This window comes from Falco punctatus, assembly GCF_963210335.1.
Source record: "Falco punctatus genome assembly, chromosome: 8".
Taxonomy (NCBI): Eukaryota; Metazoa; Chordata; class Aves; order Falconiformes; family Falconidae; genus Falco; species Falco punctatus.
In genome coordinates this window covers 51,649,154-51,674,634 of record NC_137588.1, presented here as the reverse complement: position 1 = coordinate 51,674,634, position 25,481 = coordinate 51,649,154, and the positions used below count along the sequence as shown (strand labels likewise).

At 39.5% G+C, this 25,481-nt stretch overlaps 1 protein-coding gene across 3 annotated transcripts in view; it reads left to right on the top strand.

The window, feature by feature from the left end:
- Window positions 1–1,086: 1,086 nt before the first annotated feature.
- GABRA1 (gamma-aminobutyric acid type A receptor subunit alpha1) overlaps window positions 1,087–25,481 on the top strand; it is a 67,954-nt gene continuing 43,559 nt past the window's right edge. Inside the window, exon 1 of one of the 3 annotated variants that reach the window (XM_080399302.1) lies at window positions 1,087–25,138. In XM_080399302.1, the coding sequence (XP_080255428.1) occupies window positions 25,081–25,138 (58 nt within the window). In that variant the 5' untranslated portion in view covers window positions 1,087–25,080. Of the gene's footprint in view, window positions 25,473–25,481 lie in introns of all 3 variants that reach the window. The other 2 variants (XM_080399303.1, XM_080399304.1) reach the window with 2 other exon arrangements.

The following is a 25,481-nucleotide window of genomic DNA, read 5'->3' as shown; positions in this document are numbered from 1 at the left end:
GGGCAGCTTGGGGAGCAGGGCGGGGGTAACAGGCATTGCAGTAATTTCATTGTGAACCATTAGCGATGAATTTGCTCACTGAACTGAACAATAGACAAAATGCTAATAAAAGCTTGCCTTGGGCAACAACCTTTTTTTTAATTTAAGAAATTCTATTTTTATTTCCATCATCTCTGAGCATTACAAAAAAATCTTCATCTGACTTTATTCGCAAGAACATTTGTTCCTATGGCAGAAGAGCTGCAGTGCTGCACTGGGGCTGAACACTCCTACTTGGCATGTCTGCTCTCTTGTGCAACGCTCGTCTTACCTTGTGTTAGATATGCTGTAACCAGACCCACCTCAACAGGTGGTTTAGACTCCTTTTAAAGACCCTAGGGAGAAGCAGGTTTGCTCTAGGTACAACTAGTCCCATTCTGGGGCAGCTGTCTAAAATAGCAGGGGGAAAAAAATCATATCCTAGAAATGAGTCTGTGAAGGAGGCTAGTTTACCAGCTCAGATTTAGGCATCTCTTTGGTAGGTAGTTAAAAAAAATCACAACCCTTCCATCTGCAGTCTTAGTCTCATGTATATCTGAAGCCACAGCCTATGAAGGAAGTTATCAGACAGATCGAGAATGACTATTTTAATCACCATTTTTGAACACTGAGGATTACCAGACAGCTTCCCTCATTCTTTCCTCTCCTTATGCTTAATTAGTGAAGCAGGCTTCTGCCTCAAGAATTGTCTCTTCTATTTTATCTTTAGCCTTTAATATATTTCTGATAATTTGTTTCTTCCAGGAATAAGCACATTCCGCTGGAGCCTTTCCATGCCTTTTAGGTATGACATGCTTCAGAGTTTTTCATGAAATAAGGCCTTCTGCTAATGGGCCACCAAGCAAAAAAGGAAAGGGACAAACATCCTCTTGCATTGAGTGTTATAACCAAATGGCCCCCTTCCACTTTGAGAATTAATAGTGTTCTTTGAGTGAAGAGTCACGAAAACTACTCCCTGTTCCTTCCTTGCCTGGGCAACACTGTGCTCATCTAGGGCAGTTAGAAAAAAATAAATTAGTTTGGCCATTAAATCTAAAGTACTGGCCTCAGGTCTTTTATATTGCATATTGTATGCAATGGATACCCAATTTTGTCTTCAGTATCATTCCTAGAAACACAATAAAAAAATCCTACAAGTCTAAGCATAAAGTTATAAGATGGTCCCTTGCAAGAGTGAGGAAAGATAACCCTATCTTCACGTAAAAAGTTCATTATGATAGGCTATATTTATTTAAATATGTGTTAATTTTTCATTTCTTGTAGAAAATAAAGTGAACTATTATCATAAGATAGATGAAAGACTATATAGATCATTACAATGCCATGGCAAATTAAGTATTCTTTTTATGACTTTGCAGTTAGACTACAGGTTACTAAAATTCATTGAGAGATTTGAAAGCTAAAGTTGACTTCTGCTATGAAAGACTGCTTAATCCTTCCTCCTCCCAACCCATTGCTTAGGTATGTCTTGTATTTTTTCTTTTTACATAGCCTCAGCAACGCCAGACTAAGAAAACTAATTGCTTTGCTGTTTTTGAGATTGCTGTGAGCATTCCACTGTAGAGAAGCTGCTTTTCTAAAGCAAACATATATGAGTTTCTGAGATAGAAAGGCTTCAATTGACATCAGAGGGCTTTAGAATTGCTTCTTAGTGTTTACATACTTTTTAACAAGGCCAAATTCCCTTTGTAGAAATCATTAGCACAAAATTCTTCAGCAGACTACATTCACTTCAGTCATTTCAGTCGCTGTTTATTCTGAAATGATTTAGCATTCAAAGCAAATGAAGGTCTGCTGCAGTAAAAAGACAACTTCTTGCTGTGCCACTCTGTGCCACTGCATGTAATAAATACACAGCAGACAGCATAACAGAATTATAGCAAGAGTGATTTGAACCAGGGTCGTTTCTCTAATATGTTTAGTACTGACCGCTACTGCTCGTTATGCTGATAGAACTATCAGAGTTGTGGTGGTTTTAATGTCTCGTTTCCTAGCTTTTTTGTTCAAGTCAGATCAATTTATCTGATCTTATTCTCGTAGCACATTAAAAAGCCAAAAACCTACGTCCAGTTGAGAAGGCAAATACATTTCCCAGTTAAAAGCTATCCTCTTCTAAGAACCTGTCTCTAGAAAGAATCCTTTCCTTACGATTTCCAAATCTATAAGGCAGGTTTGGGACAGTGCAGTGTCAGACTTTACTCCAGCTTCCACAGTGTACTTGAAGCAACACTGATTGATATGGTCCTGATAGCTGTTATAAACCAAACAACAATAAAATTGTTCACCAAATCTCTTAACAGCAATCCTTCCCGGCCATAACAGGGCCAGCCAGTCAGCCCTGAAAATCGCAGTGGAATAAACCACGAAGCCTAACCCTCTCGCCAAAATTCACAAACTCAGGGCACAGGGTAATGGAGGGGGATTTCTTCCAAAAGCCATCTCGTATCTTCTCCATTTGTACAAGCACACCTCCTTAACAGCCACAAGCTACAGAATTAACAACAGGCCTGAGGAAATCTCCCCTCTCATACCAGGACTAAATCATATTATATGTGAAAATTTAAAAATAAATAGAAACAAACCCAGGTAGGTCTTCTGCCATTTGAGCTCTATTTGGCTCCTACTGAAAAATTCTCCAAAAGACTAGTCAAGCACCAGCCCACAGATCAGCGCACTTGATATTTTCAGTATTTGACAACCCTTCTGCTTAAGTTATGAGCCAGACTTACAGCATAAACCATAGAAGTCTGATATACAAAGGAAAGAGGGAACTGAGTGAGTCCATTTTCATCAGCATTCCTCCAGCACCAGCTCTAGTTACCTGGAGACAGCTTGCATGGTCGTACATAGCCCGTTGTGGTGCTTACTGTAGCTATGGAAAAAAAAAATAAATCAGTGCTGTAATTTCTGGTTGGCTGGAAGGGCATTGCTTGTTGGGCAGGACAACGTTATCAAAGAGAAAAATAAGAGACCCTCAAACACCTTGGGATGGACTGCAAAAATTTCTTCCCTTTATCTTCAGTTTGCTTAAACAAAACCAGGAAAACAAAAAAGGGAATCTGAGTCTGCCTGGAAATCTTCAGTCTTCAATAAATATGCACGTGAGAGACTGAAGAAAAGAATTCTTCTGAACTATGTTTTGAACATCTTTAAATGCAACAGTTCCTGTTATTTCTCTGCTCATTAAACTGCTTTGTTAGAAGAGACTGTCCTACACTTGACAAATTCCACTTTAATCAGCAGGTGTCTCTGTTTATGACTGAGAAGAATAAAAAAAAGTAACGGTTAATCAGTCAAAAATGTATATAATCCAATAAAGAAAAATCCACAGAAACTCCAGGAGACAGTGTCTGGAGGTGATTAATAATTAACATTCCCATTTTCAAAAGGAAGTTTTATTCTTAGAGGTGACTAATTTTCCTATTCCAGATTCCATCTTCCTTATTTACTTTAATATCTTTTTAGAGCAAAGAGAAATGCTCTTCCCAAAAATTTATAACTTTTAAATAACGCAAATGCATTTTAATGATAACACTTGCTTTCCCAAAGTTAATGTGGAGATTGCTTGTTGTTTGCCTTGCTTTATGTATTTCAAGGGAGATTAAGCTGTTACTGTATGGGATGAATACAGTTCAGAAATTAATTTAATTATAAACACTGCACAAACATATATTCTTGCCTGTCAAAAAACAATACCCATAGGAAACATTTGCCATAATACCATTAATAGTTTTCTCTGTTCTTTCTCATTCCATGCAAGATACTTGAGATTGGAGATTAAAGGTTTTCCTCCCATTCTAACATAAAATAAAGAAAGAATAGATGAGGTTAGAAACATTTGCGAAAAAAACTAGGAACGAGTGAAAAAAAAAAAAAAATCAAGGAGTTGCAGTATTTCCCTTCCTGCAGAACAGGTTAACAGACTTGCTGTAAACTATTCCTGTCTAAAGAGACGAATCCAGTTTAAATTTTCTAGTGGACCACGGCCAGTAGAAATTACTTGTAGTTTTACTATCCAGAACTCTAACACTTAAAACTCTATGACTTAAAGAGAAGTAAAGCATAACCTTCAGCAGCAAGCCTCTTTCAAAGAGAATTCACATGCTTAGACTGCCTTAGACTCTCAGAACAGAGAGAGAAACAGGAATTTCCCATACTGGTGTGAGCAGGCATTAACTACACAAGTATCCGCTACTCCGGCTCTTACAAACACTGCACATGAGCACTGCCTCTGCCAGAGGTCTTGGGGACTCTTACAAGCCCTTTGTTAAAATACCACCACCAAATTGAAAGTAGGATTGATTTCCCTGTCTCCAATGGAGCACACCCCTTTCTGGATACTGCTTAATCATCCCTGCTAGAAATAACTTTTCCCTGGGGCTTATGAAAAGACTTCAAGAGAAAACTCTTTTGCTTTCAGAATGCATCAGGCTGCCCGGAATGGCAGGTATTTTCAAATGAGGTGTTCCCAAAGGACAGTAACTTCCCTACAAGGTCTTTATTCTTTTGCTTTACCCAGCTCCAACAGCTGAGCACTGCACCGGCCTATTCGCATGCACGGCATCCTTTTATGAAAAAGCATAAACTTTTCCAGCACGGGCAGTCCATGCAACTTCGGCTGCTAAGTGGTTTTGCCTTCTCCTTAAGATATGCTTAAAATAAAACAGTTCTCAGCAAAATAGATTCCCTGTTATTCCTTTCCCTGTGGAATGTATTCAGAGCCAGAACATTTTTAGACCCTTTGTTAACTCCTCTGAGTTAGCATCCAGCCCCTCCACCTTCCCACGGAGGGAAGGCCTTACTCCAGGCTAAGGTGACCACCCAGTGCCCGCACATCGCTGAGCGCTAGCAGCATGTCACTGCACAGCTGGCTCCCTCCGCTTCACATGGGCTCTGTGCCGTGACGGCAAAGGTAAATCCTGGAAAGCAGATACATGGTATTATTTCTAAATCAGCACAGAAGATAATAGTGATCTGATGGTTACACATGACATGAGATTAGGCTTCAGTATTCCAACTGCATGCTATATTTTCCTTGGAAGAAACAGTGGGAGGAAACCTACTGGCTCTTTAGCTTTTACCTGTTAATTAACAATGTCAAAGTGCCAGAATAACTTGCCAAATCCTTTCAGATTTCTCCATATGAACTATAGTTTCTGGAAGGGTACAAAACCACAGCTCACTTGAACATGTCACTGTTCTTATACTGGCTCCTCTTCCTTGCACTTCGTTTACAATTAGTCCCAAAGGCTCTGCAACCAAGGCTTTTCTTGTGGTTAAAAACAAATAAACCACTCTGGCATGTAACTATATTAAATAATACACAATTATAACAATTATATTATTCAATATTCATCGCTACAGATTAGATAGTTATATCTGCTTGCTTTGAATTAAAGATATAAACAGAGACCAACATATGTGCATATATATTGCTAAATATATGTACACATGTGCACACACATCCTTGAAGTCCACAGCTACTTCAAAGAACACGTACTGACCAAGACTATTCTGGATATCTTTTCTTTTATGCACAATGATACAATAAAACCTAATTTCATTTAAGGTCACAACTGCATTAGAGCTACTAAAATTTCATCCCAGCAGAAATAGCCATTTCTCACTTTGTCACACAGTATGGATTATATACTGTTAGATCTTAACTGCAATTTGAAATATTTAAAATCCTTTACACAATTCCTATGAATTTTATATTTGTCATTTATCATTCATGCTGCACAGAGGATCTAACCAATTAAAATTATTTATTACATAAACAAGAGAGGACAATCAAAGAGAATATCCAGGTGGATGCTTCAGTTTAGTAAAATGCTCAAGTGTCAGCTCCTCTGAGTTCACCGGAACTATTTACAGTTCCATAGTTACATACTTCAGGCCGAAGCCCACAGACGCATATCACTGTATTAAGAACTAGTTTGGAAAAGCTTCACTTTCACTTCCACTCCTGGCCCCAGCTCACTCCTGAGGAAGAGAAGTGGGCTTCATAAGCCCCGGAGGATGCATGATTCCACGTTGGCTGCCCATGAACAACTGCGACTCAACCATCAAGAAAGAGGAGCAGACCAGGGGTTTGCCCCACTCCAGGACCTCCCCAGCCATCCCAGCCAGCACAGCTGGAGTTACAGGGGGGCAGATGGAGAACATCAAGGTGCTGTAAGTGTCTCCTGCTTCACCACTCAAAGGTGCTTAGACTTGATTACGCCAAGCACAGAATAACAATGAGACTAGCAGAGAAAAGAATAGAAGCTTAATGAAAACTACTTTTCAAAAAAGGTATCAGCTGGTATTTTAAAGTGTTATAAATATAGACAATACAATCTCTGGCAAAGCCCCCAAACCTTCAAATCTATAGTTAGCTCAGTGAGTGAACAGGAGTAGAAGCTAAAGTGATGGTATGTATTTTAGGAGAACTAATAAATCATTCATCAGTCTTTAATTATCGTACTCTATAATCACAGAATCAAGCAATAAGCATTTCATATCCAAATTGAACACTTCTACCTGGCCATTGACTAAAATTGGGAAGCACTTAAAGATTTCTGTTTTGTTTTAATTATAGACAGCCCAATTTCAATCTGTTTATTATGTCATTTGCATCTCATCCTGAAAAATACATATGCATTTCAGCATCTTTAATTGTGTGATTAGACCAATGACACTAATATCTGCAAGACTGTTTCTTTTACTTTTAATATTACTACTCTGGTACTAGAACAAAGTGTGAGTGTTTTCAGAATGGATTTAAGAATGTTATTCAGTACTGAAATTTAAGTATAATTACAAGAAAAATAGTTCTTCCTTGATTGTTCCTCATTGTGATTAACACTCTTAAAGCACGTTATTTCTACTACAACCCATGAACTCTTAGCTGGGACTCCAGTGAATCTATTATGCCACCATCCTTGGAGTAAATGGCCTGCTAAGAAACCTGCATGTCCTTGAAAGACTTAGAGAAAGCTAGAAATCACTTTGAAGTCACAACTCCACTTCTTTTTAACATGAGGATTACATAGACTTGGGTAGTTCACATATAATTAAATGACATTTTACTAATTCTGAGAAAAGGTTAATTAAGATAATTCAAAGTTAATGGGGAATATTTTAAACAAAGTGACAAGTATTAAAACCTCTCAAAAGCAAACCCTAACTTGATCAATTCTTCCTACAAAGAGAATATGTTAGCAAATGTGTAGGTTTGCCTATCTTAGAAGGTATTTTTCCACTTATTATTGTTGCGTTCTTATGCTGTAAAGAAATGCTTATGTAAGAAAAAACATTCAAATATACTTTTAAAGAAAGACCAGGACTCACACTAGAAGGATACATGCAAGACTGCCTTTTTATTATGTTAATGTAACTTTAACAATAATGGAGAACCTCAGAGACATTGACAGGTTTACTCAATCAAAAAACATGCATTCAAACTTTAATCGAGTTTGCCAGGTCTAACATGACAGAGTCTACATAAAGAAACAATCTCGATAGCCTGTTTAAAGCCTGACCGTAAGTAACTTTCGGTACTTGGTTTACAGAACCATGCCCAGACCCGCTACAATTTCTGCGGTATATTTAGCCAGGGCATACAAGTACTCTTAATTAGAAGGTCTAACAAGACTTAAAAATGAAAGTTCATTTTTCAGTAGATGCTCCTTTGAATAGGAAAATCTTGTCCCATCACCTGTTATCAATACCTGCTCCCTAAAATGGATTCAATTACATTACAGTGCCCTCACACATGATCTTCACTGACTTCATATTTTAAGCATGTTAAAAATAAATCAGCCAAATCTGTCTGCCTTTAATATCAGTAAACAGTTTTCCTCTTGGTTTCAGTTGTGTTGGTGACATAATTGGTTGGAAAGTTTTCAAGACCTAGAGAGTTCCGACAGTATTTTAAGTTTCATCAGTGGCATCTCTCTGAAATAAGGCTGGTATGCCCCAGTGTACTGCTGAGGCATCTACTGCCAGAATACTTATGAGATTTGGACCTTATCTTTAATCATTGAAATTTTTTTATTTGTCCAAGTCTTACCATATGCCCAGAAAAAAGTTTCCCTGTGAATATTTCTAAGCACATCAGCTAAAAAGAACCCTATAGGAAACATCACACATTGCTCAAAATCAGATATAAACATAAGAATTAGAAACACAAGGTCTGCCCACCACGGCCAGTTTCAAACAAGAACCACTGACCTGGGAGATAAGCCAGCGAGCTGCTTGGGAAGAAACTTGTGCTCCCTTTCCATCCCTCAGGTTACAGGATTGGGAAGCTCCTGGACAGAGAACTCATCTGTAGCCATGTCACACTTCTTTGCTATTACAGCTTTTGCACCACCAAGAGTATGAATACGAAGGATATGCTCGTACTTGGACTTCACCACTGTGAAATAGTTTCCAACAGCTGGAATTGTGGAGCCTGATGTAGGTTATGTCCTACGTGCTTCAAAATGGTACCATGCTTGCAGCCCATGAAAGAGGGAGCTATGCCACCTTTGAACCACCAAGGTTTCATGGCATAACGGCAGCCAGCTACCACCAGCTTTTGTGGCAGCTTCTTGGCCATTTGGCTGTCAGTAATATTCATAATATAAAATATATATAATATGAGTATATTAGATGAGCATACAGTATGTTGACAGTGAATACCACAGGCAAGAGACATTGCCTTGCCATAATAATGTTCTTCAGCTACAAAAAATTGTTGCAAGAATTTCTCAGTTTTCCTTTGAGAGCACACACACTTAGATTGACCTGGTTCTGAGCATCCTATCAGGATGCACATGATCCTGAACATGTAATTCCAGATCCAGAGACCACACTGTTCAGCTTTACAGAGGTTTTTCCAGATTTTCTAGAGGCAGCAAGCCAACCTTGTCAAGGAGTAAGATCAAACACACGTCAGTTCCTTGGTAGAAAGTTGACATTATTCCTTTCCTATTGAAATTGCATCCATGTTATCTGCAGAATGTAACTCTTGTTCAGGGCGTTATATTTCATCAAATCAATGAAGAGACTTGCAATCCATTAAAGTTTTATATCTCGACATACAAATTACAGGTATTGCCAGTCAATACTGGCAATATAAATAAATAGTATACATGAAGGGTTTTTCCTTAGGCTTGGGAGAAATACAGTAGTCGCATGAAAATCCATGGCAAGAAAAATTTACGGTTAAAAAAATGTTTTGTGGTTTGCTAGATGTAAATGTGCAAGGGAAAGGAATAGAAATTAAGTTTCATATTTTCTAGCAGTTCCTATGCTTTAATCCTGCCTACTGCCTTTATTGGCTGGATTTTACAGATAGGATGTGAATGTCAGCTGGTCTCCTGGTGAAAAGGGCTTTATTCTTTAACAAACAAAAAAAGTTTTTTTCTTGTTTTAAAAAGGATACATATAGATTACAAAGAATTTGCTTTATGAATTCATGTATGTATTTTCTTTTTACTGTGTCTGTTATTTGGTCAGAAGATATGTTAGTAAAGCATAGATGCAGTATAACAATTTTGCTGGGAAAAGTAAGGATTAATTCAATGCTGGTTCTTGTCTTGCTTATGGTTAGGATGTATGACTTGAAGTTCTTGAGATACTGAAGAAAAAATAGGGTATTTTAAGTGCATGTGTTTTTATAGCTTTCTTAATAGTGTTACAAAAAAAATATTATAAAACCTGCAAAGCTGCTCCTAGAAGACAAACATTTTTCCTGGGAAGGTTAGTTATCTGTCTACTCATGCCTTGTGCTAGTCTTCTGAAGATACTTGAAAGGGGCTTTGAAGCGAGAGCAAGACAAGTGCCAATATCCCAAGGAAGTCTATATATTAATTCCTCTGAATTCCAACACAAGACTTAGGGAATACACATGAAAAGGCCAAGAAATAGGATTGATACTTATAACTGCATTCATTAAGAGCAAGAGCATATCCATTTTCTGTCTAATGAGCATCCAAGATAAAACTTACTGAGCTCCCTGAGCTTTGATTTAGGGAAATCCTTAATAACCTAGGACATAAGATATAAATGCAATTATAGTTATGCCATCAAAACCAGAGCAAGGATAAAAATGTTGATCCTTTGTAATAGCTAAACATTGATTTTCTTGATATGGTACTGCATTTCAGAAACCTTGATTTACTTGCTGATTTTTGAGTAGTTTCTATTCTAAGCAAACAATTGCAGGTGCTGAGTTGATGAAAAGTGTCACAATATAAATAAATGTTTGGAATATTCAATTGCTTCTGTAATTCATCCATGGCATACAGTTGCTACCTCTCTAGCTGTGTATAAGAGGCTATTGAACTAAATATATTAAAAGTGGAAGAATAGTGCTGGGAGATTAAGACTAGGAGTTGAGAATATAATGCATGTATTAAAATTACATAATCTTAATGCTCCTTTAAACAGCAACTTCTGTACAGGAATTTAACGAACATTATGGCTTACAAAAATAATCAGTGCAAAGTTCAAGACCAGACCTGTTAACAGTGCTGCAATTTTTTTCTAATTCAAGTCTGACCGTGTTTCATAGCTTTGACTTTCAATTGCCTATGCTTTGTTACAGCAAGGTACATAAGATGTTTTGCTGATTAGATCTGTTTTCATCTTAGCTTAATTCTTCCTGGTTTTAGCTGGGACAGAGTTAATTTTCTTCCTAGCAGCTAGTGCAGCGCTGTGTTTTGGTTTTGGTGTAAACCCAACATTCATGGCACATGTTTTTTGTTGTTGCTGGGTGGTGTTTGTACTGTCAAGGACTTTTTGGTTTCTTGGGCCCTGCCAGCCAGAGGGCTGGAGGGACATAAGGAATTGGGAGGGGACACAGCTGGGACAGCTGACCCCAACTGGCCAAAGGGATGTTCCATACCACAGAATGCCACACTGAGTATATAAACTGGGGTGGGGTGGCCAGGGCCTGAGGGTCATTGCCCAGGGCCTGGCTGGGTGCTGAGCCATTGCACTGTGCTCCACCTGTTTTCTTTTCTCCCTTCCTTTTGGATTCCATTCCTCTCCTCTTCTCCCTCCTTTTCATTATAACTTATTATTGTTGTTCTTTCAATTTTATTTTAATTATTTAATTGTTCTTATCTCAACCCTGAAGTTTCAGACTCCTCCCTGACTCTCCCCCCACCCCCTGGGTGAGGAAGGAGTGAGTAAGGATCTTGTGTGGTAATCAGTTACCAGCTGGGGTTAAACCACATCAATTCAGAAGCACATGTGTTATTCGAAGGTCTAACAACTGTGTGTAAGGACCAGTGTGCTATAACATAGTTCGCAGGTGCCCATATTTTGAAAGGAACAGTAGCTACATCAAGACTGTTTCAGCATGCTGTGGTGCATGTTCTTTTCTGCACAAGCCTTGCCTTTCTGTTTCTTTAAAAGTTCCCTTAACTTGACAAGTTTACATCTCATGGTTGTATGCTTTAAACATAGATGTGAATGTATGCACAGTCTCAGCTGTCACAAGTTGTTTTCACAATTGTTATAAGCTCAAGAGTAGAGTCCTGCTCTTCTGAACCCCTCTGCACAGGCCATGCCGGGACCAAGTCCTGTGGGTGCTCCCTTTGGTAAGGCAAGAAAAACTACGAACACCCTGTCAGAGACAGCAGGGGATAAATGCCTCTTCTGTCCCCTGCTGAGACTAGACTGTTATGCTGCACTAAGTAGTGATAGAATTATCAAGGAGAATACATATGGACACCATACTTCAAGGTCAGGTACAGAAAGGGTGACAATTCACCCTTCAGAATTCTTGTAAAGATTACAGTTTTCATTGGCTTAATATTTCTTCCTTGATGGCAGTAAAGCTGTGTTAAGCCAGGCTGGAGGGGTTTTGCCTATTGTGCATGCCTACTAATTGCTGTCCCCTGTCACTGCTGCACAAACTCTTTCATGTTGTTGCAGCAATGGAAGAATCCAGCATGTTTTCCAGCATATTTAAAGACCATCAACACAAATCTAATTCTGTGGTGTTGTTTTGTTGGGGTCTTGGTTTTGCTAACTTTTACCAGATGTTAAGTACAGCTATCTGAAATAGCTGTACAGTTCTGGATCCTTGCTATTGCTTAATAGCTTCACTACCTCCTGTAAAGCAGAGCTCCCGAATTACTGCATAAAAAAAGCCTCCAAGTTATTTCTACTCTGTGTGACGTAAATCCATCAGATGTTGATATTTAATTTTTACCATGAGAGCATCATTGTTAACAAACAAGAACATCTTACAGTAAATAGGTATTTGCTTTTTACTGATTATCAGGGCAGCTCTGTCTCTCTGCATCTTTGCATTTTTATGTTAATAATCTATTACAGAATTTCTTGGAGGATAGGACATTTCACAAACATATTTCAAATTTCTCCACAGTATCTTAAGACACTTCTCACTTGAATTTCAACAGCAATGGTTGCTATGTAATAGGTGAACAGACACAGTTCTTAGAAGGATTTCCTTGTTACGCTGCCTGGCTCTTGTCCTCTGAAAGCTTTAGCTTTTCAATTTCTTCCGCCTGTAAAAAACTAACAAGGTCCCTTCTGTACTGCTCCATATTGTCAGCCATTCTCCATTGCAGTGGTCCTTTAAATAGCTTTTCTGTCATAGAAGTTGTTCTAAAGGTGTTAACTTTGTGTACTGAAATAAATGCATTCATTCACCCTAATGACGAAAACTTTTTCTCTTTATAACTCTGTAAAATCTGTTTGGGTGAATGGTACTCTAAGTTATAATCTAGTTTCAGCATTCACATTTTTCCAACTAGTATTTTTTCCTGTTCATTGTTGGGAGCAATATCGCTCATTATAACAGTAATTATATTAGTGTACATACAGTTTCACAACAGTTAGCCTGTTTTATTTCTTTTGTAATGTTTGAGTTATTCAAAATATTATACAAAAAAAGAAAAAGTATAACCTGTCTTTCTTCACTACAGATGCCTTAAAACTAAGCCTCTAATCTTGAGATTTTGGCACATGCTATTTCACACTGACTTTGTGCTAGTAAATAAATGCATATCTAAATATATATATACAATAAATACTCTAGAAGGTCTAGTTCAAGGAATTTTATATAGAAAAACCTTTCTGTCATATTACACATGGACATGCCAACTTGAGTTCTGTATGAATCCAAGGTGATTTTTCACTAAACCTTTGCTTTGACTAAGTTTCACCTGCTCAAATCCAAGAGTGGAAGAATATATATATACCTTGTATATATAGAGCAACATCTAGTTCTATAAAGGCTGACTGAAGTCAAGAAATATTTAATGAAATATTCTACTTCAAAACAGTGTCATTATCAGATTATTTTCAAGAATAAGTCTTACTAACAGTAGCTTGTACATGTAGACAATTAATTTGCTGAGGAGTAAGCTATGTTCTTTCTCCCAGTTTAAATTATTGAAATAAACTCAGTCACAGTATTTAAACGGCTAGTGCTTGCTACATAAAAACTGAAATATATAAGTTAAAATACCAGTGAATGGCCTTATTGTTTTTTCTTGACAGTTGATTTTTTTAGTGATTATTTACACAGTCAGAGCCAGAAATTCTCCCAGCATTGATAAAAATTTCTGCCAGTGGATTTCCAGGGGTGGAGGAGGAGCTCTTACAGCAATACCCAGCACAGAACATTTGGGAAACCTTTTTCAAGTGCTAAACTTCTATTTAGAAAAGCGCAGGAACATACAGTAGGCAGTCTTGATGAATTCAGCGGCACTGTTAATATGCTATAAGAACAGATATTTGCATAGTATTTGTAGACCAGTGCTTAAGGGATGTTTATTGGCAGGTGCTGAAGCTGTTGGGGAGTTTGTTTTGCTCAAAGAATCAAAACATTTTCTTCATATTTCTAAAGAGACAAATTGAAGACAAGGAAATCCAGCCTTCCTCTCCCCACAACCCCCATCAGAACATGGGAGAAAGAATACCACCCCCCTGGGAGCCAAAGTCATGCAAATAAATCATTAATTCATTACATAAATGGTTTTACAGAATCATGCAAACCTTAATAGAGAAAAAGCTAGGTAATCCTTTAGCCTTCAAAAAAGGGCTTTGTATTTTATTTCCAATAATGATCTGTAGTATTCAAGCCACATTTAAAGCTCTTTATTCTCGTGTTGAATATATGTCTTGTGTCAGTAGGTACCGAGAATCAACTATAACTGGAGTTATCAGTTCTAACTCTTTATAGTCATGCTGCATGATTTCACATGATATTCTCTATATTCCTACTTCTACAAGATGACCTTTGGTCCTACTCCAATAGAATAAACTGAAACATCTGTTTCAGAAGGGAAGTGGGAGTAAGGTGCAGGATGGGCTACATGACCATAAATCCCTTTACTTGCTAGAGAGGTTTGCAAGAGGAAATTTGTTATTTTAAAAATCAAAACCCAACAAATTAAAGAAGTCTTGCCCAAACTGCTCAACAAATCTGCATGATTGATCTCATTTTTCATAATAATGCAAACAAAAATGCCAGCATACAGCAGGGAAGGGAAAACAATGAAAGATACTAGGACCCTATTGAAAAATCCTATACAGTCAATATGCTTAGGACAATTAGAAGATCTGACTATGCTGACAGCACTGACTATTCTACACAGCCAAGGCCTATTCTTGCAGGGGAAAAAGAAAAGGTTAAAAACCCCACAAAAATCCACAGAGCTCCATAGGATGTTGTTAGCAGGGAGGCAACTTTCTAAATCAGGGAAACACATGGCTGGTATAACCATACACAGGTATATGGAGAACCACCCCTGAAAGAATTTTTAGGTTTGGGGACACAGATATTGGCATGCCTAACATCTAGAATATCAGTCCCAAATACACAGCAAAAGGTAAAATGAGTAAATACAAAATAAAATTTATGATTAATATCCAATTATGATAGGCTTTGCATTACCAAGTACCATAAACCAGTAGATGGAGGTATCCAGAGCAAAACAGACGATGCTGATTTTGGATCAGCACGCAACCTTTATTCATTTTGAGAGAGTTACTTCTAGTCTGGCCCCATGGGCTGAAAATTTGTTAGCTACTGGACCATATCAAATACACACCTGGAGACTGCTGTCTAATTTTGTTCCATTTGTAATGATTTGATATTTAACATCCTGAGACTCCTCCCTAATGGGAGCCAAAGTGAAGCAAATAGGAATAGCCAGATTTGCTTCAGAAGGCTACACAACGCAAATAAAACACTAACATAAATGCATCTTTTAGATAACTAGTTGCTAAATAAGGCTGTCTACAACTCAAATGCTTTTCTACAGTGGACATTGTTAGTATGAGCAAGTAGTAGTCAGGTCAGAGGAAGCAATCAATAGTACAACTGCTGTTTTAATTATCCCATCTATGAATCCCTAAGATATCCCCAGATGCCCTGTTGAATTCAGGATTAAGATGGCTCCTGGCATCTTCCCTTGGCAGGATGTAATGCAGTGCATGGACAGTGTCGGCAGGTGTGGGTAAGACCCAGGGCTGTGCCCAGCTGGGAATGCTCCCCCTTTGTTACCTTAAAGGTGGTAAATCTCTCACTGAATCAAGTCTTAAGTTTGCTTCTGAAGCATATTCTTATTCTGATTATTTTTCAGCATTTAGATTGCAAGAGTTTCTAAAATTGAGTTCTGCTATGCTACCTAGAAAATAAAAACCTTTGAGCTTTAATGGGAAAGTCTTAACTACAACCTATTACCCGCTGCTGTGCATGTCTACAAAAATATATTCATGAAAAAGAAGGTTTAGCATTAGACAGCAGAAATTATTCAGCTTGATGAACCAGGGAAAAGTGCTTGAGTGGCTTTAGTGAATGATAATTTTTTTCTATATTACTCAATTTCAAGAACTATGAAAAGATAAAACAAAAAAGTCATGGAAAAATGGGGCGGGGAAAAGATTAAGAATGCATATTCTGTTCTTTAAAGAAAGAAATGGTAAAAAAAATATAAGTTATATACAGAACTATTTCCATAAGCACCTTGGACTGATTCTCCTGAATGACAACAAAATTTGCAGTTCTGACAAACCTTACTTTGTACAGCAGATATTTTCTGCTAGTGAACTCTTTGCCTTCAGAAGGCTTTCTTTACTTCTTTCTTCTGTTTTGCTCTTTTATGGGGAGTGGCAGGGGGAGTCCAAGGCTAAGCCTTTTCTAGTTGCTCTCTGCCAAGAACCCAGCACTAGATGTTTCAATAACTACAGTTTTGTTGACTAACCAGGTGTGTTTACACTGGTTTGCTGTCCCACTTGTTTTGTTTGCATCACTGTCTTCAGAAAAGGGGCTTCACTCTTTGTCACCCAAGGCAAAGTATACTCTGATATATTGTAGCTACTAGAGGAAATCACTATGTGTAATAAAAGAAAATACAAGCAGTTTTTCAGTCATAAAGCCATTGGCAACCCTAACAGAATAAAGTTTGTAACAACACTACAAAGCAATTAAAGATTTTGCTGCAGACAACTGATACAAGTGTCACATGCCAGTTGCTTTACAATACAACTTAAACCATTTCAATGTCTAGGCCTCCCAAATTGTTTCTTGAATTACATAAATTCGTGAATAACATTGCTTTTAGTTTGCAATAAGGCAAGCATTTTCACTCTTGACAAGTGATCTCATATACCAACATTCTTGGACTTTTTGTCCCGAAAATGGAAGGTATCATCATGACACGAGCTCAGTATCAAAATACTGCTGTGTTACAATTTTTCTTGACCTCTCAATTGATCAAAGACAAATAAAAACTGTAAAAAAACCAGCCCTCTAGAACTGCTGCAAGAGAGCAGCACTGTTCTGTAGACCTGACCTCACAATCCTTTGTGACATTCATGTAACAAAGTTTTAGCTAAATTTTATTAGTGTTTTTTAGTAGAAAGGGATATATCCTTCTGAAAAAAAATTATTCTTTCCATATCAACAATCCCTTAAAAAAAAAGTAAACTGAGTGGTCTTATCACTGTTGATTACAAATGGTGTCTACATGAAAATTTAGGGATCTAATTAGTCACAGCTGAAAATGGGTTAGATGAACCCTGCTTTTAATGAGCTGCAGAGCAGTTTTACTTTCAAAATGAACAGCTGACTACTTGCTACCTTATCACAAATTGAGAAAGACAACATTCTCCTCAGTTCACAAAACATTGCTAATAACACCATTTCTTTGTCCAAAGACTGTGTACTCCGATTCCCTTCAGGAAGGGTAGGCAGTGATGATCGAGAAGGTGGTTCCACAACCACACCACTGAGTTACTCTCAAAAATACTAACGGAACTAACACAAGTGAAAAAGTACTTTTCCTCCCAGTCATACCAGTGACTGCTGGCCTGAGTATTGTCCTGATGTCAGTTGCTTTGCTCTTGATTAGCAGCAGTAAAAAAGACTCAATACTCCTTTTTACAGAACCACTACTGACTAAAGAGGCACTATGCCTGTGTAGACACATTTAATAATTTTCCTAATTAACAGTCTGAGCTCTAGACCAAAACCAAATTAATACTGGTATGTAAAATCTCAAAAGAAGTAAAAAGTGCACACCAATGTCCATGTGAAAAAGATTAGGTAACATTAACATGTTTATGAAAGCAGCAAGCAAAGCCTGTGAATGTTAAACATGGCTTCATGTTAAGCTGACTGCCTGTTCACATACCACCTGTGCAAGCCTAGCTGTTCATACCAGTTGCTTAATTTATTTATACAGGGTAGTAGGCAGGGACCGGATTCATGGTAGCTGTAACAATGCAGCTGAACTGAGCCCACCTGTGCCAGTTTACATGTGCTAGGGAGCCAATCCTTACACCTACAAAACTCTTTATGCTATTCAACATTAAAGAACTAATAGTTACATTCTAAGATATCACTTGGATTATCAGAGACCTTCAGAAATAATATTGTGATAGCTCTCCTTCAGAATAAGGCATGGATTTAAATTACAACAGAGTTTCAATTCTAATATTTACAAGCATTGATAATGCCTAGAAAATACTGGTTTCTTAATTGTTTGGGGTTTCACCGTTATAGCCCAGTGATAATTTCAGCTCCTTTTGAATGAAAACAATAGTTTCCTAATACAATATAAACACACAAGCAAACTATTGTAAATGCAGATTTCATGTTGCAAAGCTTGGCATATAAATACAACAATTTTAAAGTATGTTTCTATGAATGAAATGGAAGAGGAAACATAGTTGAATCAGTATGTTACAATGAGCAAGAAAAAATTAAAAGTTCATCAAGAAGCTCTCTAGCCAACATCAAAATTTCAGTTCTGTCTGACTAACACTGGGGGCTCTGCAAGGAAATTCAAACCAGCAACACAAACCACAGAATAAATCAGGAAGGACCCACCTTAGAAGCCATATGCACAGAAACTAGGAGCTCTGGACCAGAGAAAAGTTCATATGCAGCCTGCCCTGCTCTTATACTGCCTCTTATTGTGTGCCACCAGCACCTGGACCCTCAATCATCACAGCACTTCTGGGAAAATTACACAGGTTTTGTCTGTGTAATTTTCAGCAGGTGTAAAACCAGGCATAAATAATTCTAAAATGGAAGGAAAGTGCAGAAATTTTGTGTTAGTATCTTTTGGATAAGAACCTTAAAAGAGATGAGCGCAAAAGCTAAGTGCAAAATCATACCATTACAACATCACTTTGTTAATGATTGTGCCCATGTATTCCTCATTTGTATTTGCTATGCCTGATTACACTTGATTTTTAGCACTAAGCAGGTTACACAAAAATTAAATCTGAAAATCCCAATATCACTTAAATGTTTACTCTGATGCTTCTGTGGCAGACTTCAAACTCTAGAACAGGACAGTGCGTGCAAGAGTGCTTTGATGGTGTATTGCAACTGAGCACGTACCTCTCCGTGCAGTAACATCAGCAGTCAGGAAGCGTACCGTGTGTCCAACTGGAAGATAAAATCATCTGAAGAGCCTCCTTGTCACCATCTCTGAGAAGTGAGGAAGGCAGTGGAGTAGGAAGAATGGGTGAATCAAACACTCTGTGCTTCTAAATGACAGTGGGAACCAGCACCTGACAAGCTAATCCGTGCGTTACCTTTGCTTTGCAAACTTTTCTGTGACTTCTGAACAGTGTTTGCAGGAAAGCTGCAGCTTAGCACGGCACTCACGGAAATCTATGGGAATTTTGGCTAACAGAACTTCACAGGTTGCAATGTTCTCATTCTGGATAAAGGCACCGAGTCAGGGAAAGAAATTAAATGTGTCTACGGTCACCAAAGAAGTCAGCAGGGTATTTGGCTTCCAAAGCAGCAAAATTCAGCCTCGGGTGACACATTGAAGTTTAGGAACATTTATGACCCATGGCATTAAGTGGATTCTTAAGTGTTTGGCTTAAAAACACATTTTAAGTATCTCTCTGAATTCAGGCAGAGACATTCTGACTCTACACCTTTTACTTCAATCAAAGGCAAATATTCATGGTGGGACAATGGTGAAATGAATTTTTTCCTACTGATTTTTTTTCTTAAATTTTTAAAATGTATTTGTTTCTTATGTCTGTAAATATTTATTTTACTTTGCTGACTTTCTTTTCATAGTCACTTATTCTCTTCTCCACAAATAATAAGTAATGAGGGCTTATTAACACACTAAACATTGTATTGTTACATAAATTTTTAAAAGGAAAAAAGTATCAACCTTCATGATTGTGTAATCTAGAACTTCTGCTTACATAGATTTTTATCCTATCCAATTTTAGGAAAAATCATCATTATGGATTAGTACTGCTGCTTAAGAAAATATGAAATTACAGGTTAGCTTATTGGTCCATAGGAACACGAACTGTCATTAAGTATGTCAAACCGCAAGTTGCAACCCTGAGGTCTGAGTGCCAAACAAATCTTTCCTTCCAAATGCAGAGCAGGAAGGACAGTAAGCCACAGAAGTATTGTCTTATTTTCGAAGGGTAACTGAATGACACCCACACCAGGATGACAAGAGTACACTCCTTCCTTTTGGTAGGCAAAGCTTCCTGGTTGTGGAAGGTGTGCTGAATTTATACTAAAAGTACCATAAAAGTTCCAAGAGGCTGTAGATTTCTAGCAAAGACTTGACCTCATCAGCAGCGGTGAATTAGAGCGTAGGAGATAGACACATGGCACATATGCTGTCTGTATTCCACTGTAGATAGCTGCTGCAGGAAAAGCCTCCTGAAAAGGATCTCGTCAATGATCACCGCTGGATTTACCAGGCTTTTGTAATCCCCACAAGCTTCCAATTGTGACCTTTGTTCTTTTTTGGTGGCTTTCATTAATTCCACAGGTTTTTTTAGAAATGAGGTCATTATCCCATTCTTCCTTTCTTGCATCAGACAAGAAAGCCTATTATTATCTAGGAGAGAATCCTCCATTTCTGACTTTACAGATTGAATTTTGTGGTGATGTTTGGCAACAGCGTGGCAAGGCATAATAAATTGTTGCCTCTGTGGATTAGAAAGCCTGAGAAACTTGTAAGTAATTGGGTTTTCTGTTTGAAATAGTGTATTTGGAGACTTTAAAATTCAAGAGATGATCATCATCTCTAAGTTTCTGAGCATCAGCTATTTTACATCTTTATTCCATTTTTAATAGATAATGGGTTCAAAGAAGTGTCACTTTCAGTTCTCAACACAGATCTACAAAGATTCATCTGTCTTTAATGGGCATTGTATCTCAGATCGACTCTTTGAAAACAGTGCAACTTGTTTTCATGAAGATTCTCATTTGTATTTCCCTGAAAGTTTTTCCCTTTCTACTAATTTTTTTGAAGAGTAAAGAGGCAATGAATAGGACCTTACTGTAAAATGAAAGAGGCATCATGAGACTGAACTTTCTTTTTTACATCATCGCTTGCCTTTTATAAAAACACTAGCCGACAATTGCATGTTCTGTTTTCTTGACTGTAGCTGTAACTTAAAGGAAAAACAGAAAGTTAAGCAACTGATTTTTGTTGTTTCTACCAAAGGGTCAATAGCTGTTCTTCAAGATATTTCTGATTGACATTAAATTAGAAATCAAATCGGAATCATCTATTTGACAAAATATTTCCATTTAGTCACACAAGCAGGAGTTGTAAATAACAGAGTTCAAAGCTTTGGACCAGATGGTCTTTCTGTTTTAATTCTTTATCTGATCTGCTGTATGCCAGTAAATCTCTGTGTTTCATTTGCTTTATACAAATCCCTTAGCTATTCAGGACACATTGTGTCAAAGCATTCTGCTGTGGAATTTCAGTTGTTTTATATATGCTCCTAAACTAAGATAAAACATATGCATATTTTGTACACACAAAGAACAACATGATGAAAAACCCCAACACTGAAAAAAAAAAAACACCTTCCCTGATGACCTATTTAAATATTCTGTATATATGCTATACATATATAATCAGGGAGAGGCTGCAGGCACTTAAGGAACAGGCCAGATTTCAAAAAGTGCTTACTAGAAATTCAAAGGCAAAAATAGTTCTATCTAATTTAAAAATCTTTCTCTATGTCAATTTTAATCCACCAGTTAATAAATATATTTTACCAAAGTAGGATTCAATTGGTCTAACTTCACTGCTGCTAATCACTTGCACTAACATCAAGGTCTAAAGCGCTGCACATAGTAGCTGTGCCAAGTTCATTTTGGCTGACTCTTTAGATTTAATAATACTGTTTTTAAAGGATTTAGCTCTACACTACCTTGTAACATGAATGATATAGGCCCTTTCTGAAAACTTTACAGAGTCATAAAGCTGGCTTGAAAAAACACAGGTCTTCTTGACATCTTCCTTTTCCAAGTGTGAGTGACTGTAAAATCACACAGTGGGATATCTGTCACCTAATATTGAGTAACCTGGAGACATAAGTTCAGATGTGTCTTTCATTTCTCATTTGAACAATTCATTCAAGAATGAAATCTTATGGCCCTAAGATTCACTGGTAATATACACATTCCCATATATAGCTGGAGATTTTCAAAGATATCCTCTTAAGTTAGGTGCCTGAAACCTACAGATGGACTTTATTTGATAAATGCATTACCCTTGGTGGTGTTTTGATTAGGTGGGTGGAATTTGCATGGGAAAGAGAAAGAGTAAGCATTGCAAGACACTTATGTCCCCCTCAGCACTTGTTCTTTGAAAGAGCATTTTGGTTGGTAACAACAAATTTTATTTCCTTTTACAGATATTTTTTTTCCTTAAAAAACCCAGGTCTTTTGCTACCACAATCTATCATAAGACAGCCTATTTGTTTTATTACATCCAAATATTTTTAGCATTTACTATGGAATGACATGATAACTGTGAGAACAGCCTTTGAAAAGAAAAGGGAAAATCTGGGTTACGTGTGAGCACTGATGGACAGGAATCTCTGCCATGGAGGAAAAATAGTTTTGTCCTACTTTCTGAGCAGATGAGAATTAGAGAGAGAATGAGCAACTTCCAATTTTAGGTCAATATTTTCACCCAGGGAGAGCTCAGAAAAACATACCATGCTTTGGCACACGGGAGTTGTGTCCATGGAGGCAAAGACCATCCTGTGTAACCCTTGATACTTCACTAAAATAAAAACAGTTTTGTTTATATATTAATTAAAATATGACAAGAAGAAAAGTCTACAATGCAAGGTTATCTCTCACGGGCTCTGAAACTGCTACAGCTGCCCACTTACTCAGACTTTTGTGCACAGAGGTACATGAACCTCTAGCCATTCAATCATTCACTTTTCAGCCCATCTGTCTGTCTAGCTACCTACCACAGACACGCACATAGAGCAAATGTGCTTATAGTTTCTTTGTACATGAGAAATGAAGGGGGAAATGAAATACTGGAACTAAGCTGGACATTTATTTTTGCAAACATATATTATTCACCTAGAAAACATGGTCAGAGTAGATAAGGTCATAGTACATAATATAATTAATTCCCTAGCAACAGGGCAAGGAACCTCCGTGGGTTTACAGCCACACCGTGTCCACGCACTTTAATAAAAATTCCTTGTGCTGTTTTTGTAAACTCAGCTGAGGACTGCAACTTACTTGTTGCTTAAGCAAAACTCCCTCATGCTTTCATGCAAGAATAAAAAAAAAAAGAGGAAATTATGTTAGCTAAAGGCAAATGAAGGTGAAAACATTGCATATTTGGGAAATACCTCTACCTCCAAAGAGTGCATTCATGCACTAGTGATTTGGAAAGTCACTAGTTGTAATTTCCTTGGGAGGTCAGTAGGTTTTTCTGTTCCCTACTTTTCTGCACGCTGCTAACAACCCTGAATGAAAATGAGACAAACTACCTCGGAAATGTCAGGAAAAAAGTTCATTGCAAGTCTTTAAAATAACCTGTGGCTATTTAATGCTGATCATAATGACCGGGTGAACTTGGTGCACTAGGGGACTCGGATAAACAAAACTTCTATTTCCCCTTGTACTTAGGGAAATCATTGCAGTGTTTGGACTGTTATAAGTCAGGCACTTATCCAAAATGACTGCCACCTTGGAAGTTACTGCCAGCCTCAGCTATGAATGTCATTGGTTTCTTGGGTCGCATCAAATCCTTCTCGTCTTGTTACAAAGAGATCATGTCCTTTGTGAGGATGTGTAGAATGGGCAATATTGGATTTAAAAATATGGATAAAGCTTGCAACAAATAGTTTGACTGTAACATAGGATACTGATTCAGGTTCTCTCTGACAAAATATATGGAGTTTGACCTCCCTTGGAGCAGCATCGTAGGAGGGAACAGAAACTGGATCGGCGATGGCATTGAGAAGGGGAGAGGGAAAAGTAGACAGTATTTGAAATCCAGTAGGTGCACAGGACAGAAGGCTTTTCCCCACCCCACGGCCGCCGGTGGTGCTGTGTAGGTAACAGATACGTGGTCAGAGGGGTTCATTTTATCTTTACACCAAACAGAGCGAAGGCAGCTGACCACGCTGCGCTCGTGGCAGCTGGCAGCGCCTGGCATTTCTGCGGGAGGCTTGGAGCTGATGCCAGGTGCCCTGAGCTAAAGCCACGGTAACCGGCGGGGGGCAGGTGAGCGGCTGCGGGACGTGCCCGGCGCCCCCCGCACCTGGAGCTCCAACTTTCTCCTGCTCGTCCGCAGAGTCCCGCCCGCTGCGCTCCCACCTGCGGAGGGACGGCCGCTGGCTGAGGGTGACGCTGCCCTTGGCTCCCAGCGGCTCCGTGCCCCTCGCTGACCACAGGTGGGCCGGGGCCGGGCCACCACGCGTGTCCCGGGGGGGCAGCCGGCCGCGCCGCTCCCGTCGCGGGCAGGAGCCGAGCGCGGCCGCCGCGGGCCCCAGCGGGGCCAGGGCTGTCCCGGTGCCGGGGCCAGGGCTGTCCCGGTGCCGGTGCCGGGGCTGTCCCGGTGGCGGGGCCGGGGCTGTTCGGTGGCGGGGCCGGGCCGCCGCTGCCCCACCGGCGGGCCTTGGGAGAGCGGGCAGGGGGCTGCGAGCCCCCCAGCGCAGCCCCCGGCAGCGCCCCGGGGCCGCCCCGGGCACCCACCCGTGAGAAAAGGCGTGTGAAAGTGTGGGAGAGCCACCGGGTCCCGTAGCCGGTTTTCTACCGGTCTCGCCCAAAATGCGCGTTACCTGGCTGGAATTAGGGTTGCACAGCATCCCTGGCCCCGTCTGGCCACGTCTATAGGCTACCGCCCGGTCGCTATAGGTGCATACACGCGTAGTGCTGCATCCTCTACATTTCCAGCTAGCCTTCATTCATATTTAAGCCGCGATTAAATATTTGATCAAAGGTTGAAGGCTAACGCAGGGCGGTGATATTTTTAATGTAGGACCCCTTAGACCAGACTGGTTTGTAAACCGCAGGTGCCCAAAGGTTCCCAGGGCAGCATCCCCCCGGGCGGGCAGCCTCCCCCCAAACAACAATAATGCTGCAGATTGTAGAAGGATTTGAGGCTGCAGCCAGAGAGAAAGGGATTAGGGCGAGAGCACTGGAAGTTAAATTGTGCTGCATATAAAAAATGGGCGGATTGGTCTCTAGATGAGAGCTTGGTACCACCTTCCTTTCTAAAATAAAATCTCTCTGGCATGAAGTCACAGCCTATTTCACATCCGGTTTACCCTGGGACGTATTACTACTGTCTTGGTAAAGAGCAAGCTTTTGTTGTATAGCGGCGGTCGGAATATTGGGAAGAGAAATCTGGGTGCCGAGCCCGGAGGAGCGGAGCAGCGGCGGCGCCGGCGATGGCCGAGGCGGAGTGAGCGGCGGAGCCGGAGCCGCGCAGCCTCCGCGCCGCGCGGGCGGGCGGGCAGAGCCGGGCAGCGGCGCCGCGGACCGTGCCCGAGGGGCTCCCGGTAAGGGCGGCCGCTCGCTCGCAAACCCGCACCCCGACACCGCACCCCGACACCCGCAACCCTGGGCGCTGCCGGCGGCGGCACCGCGTCCAGGCGCGCAGGCGGCTCCTCGCCCCTCTCCGCAGGTACCGCCG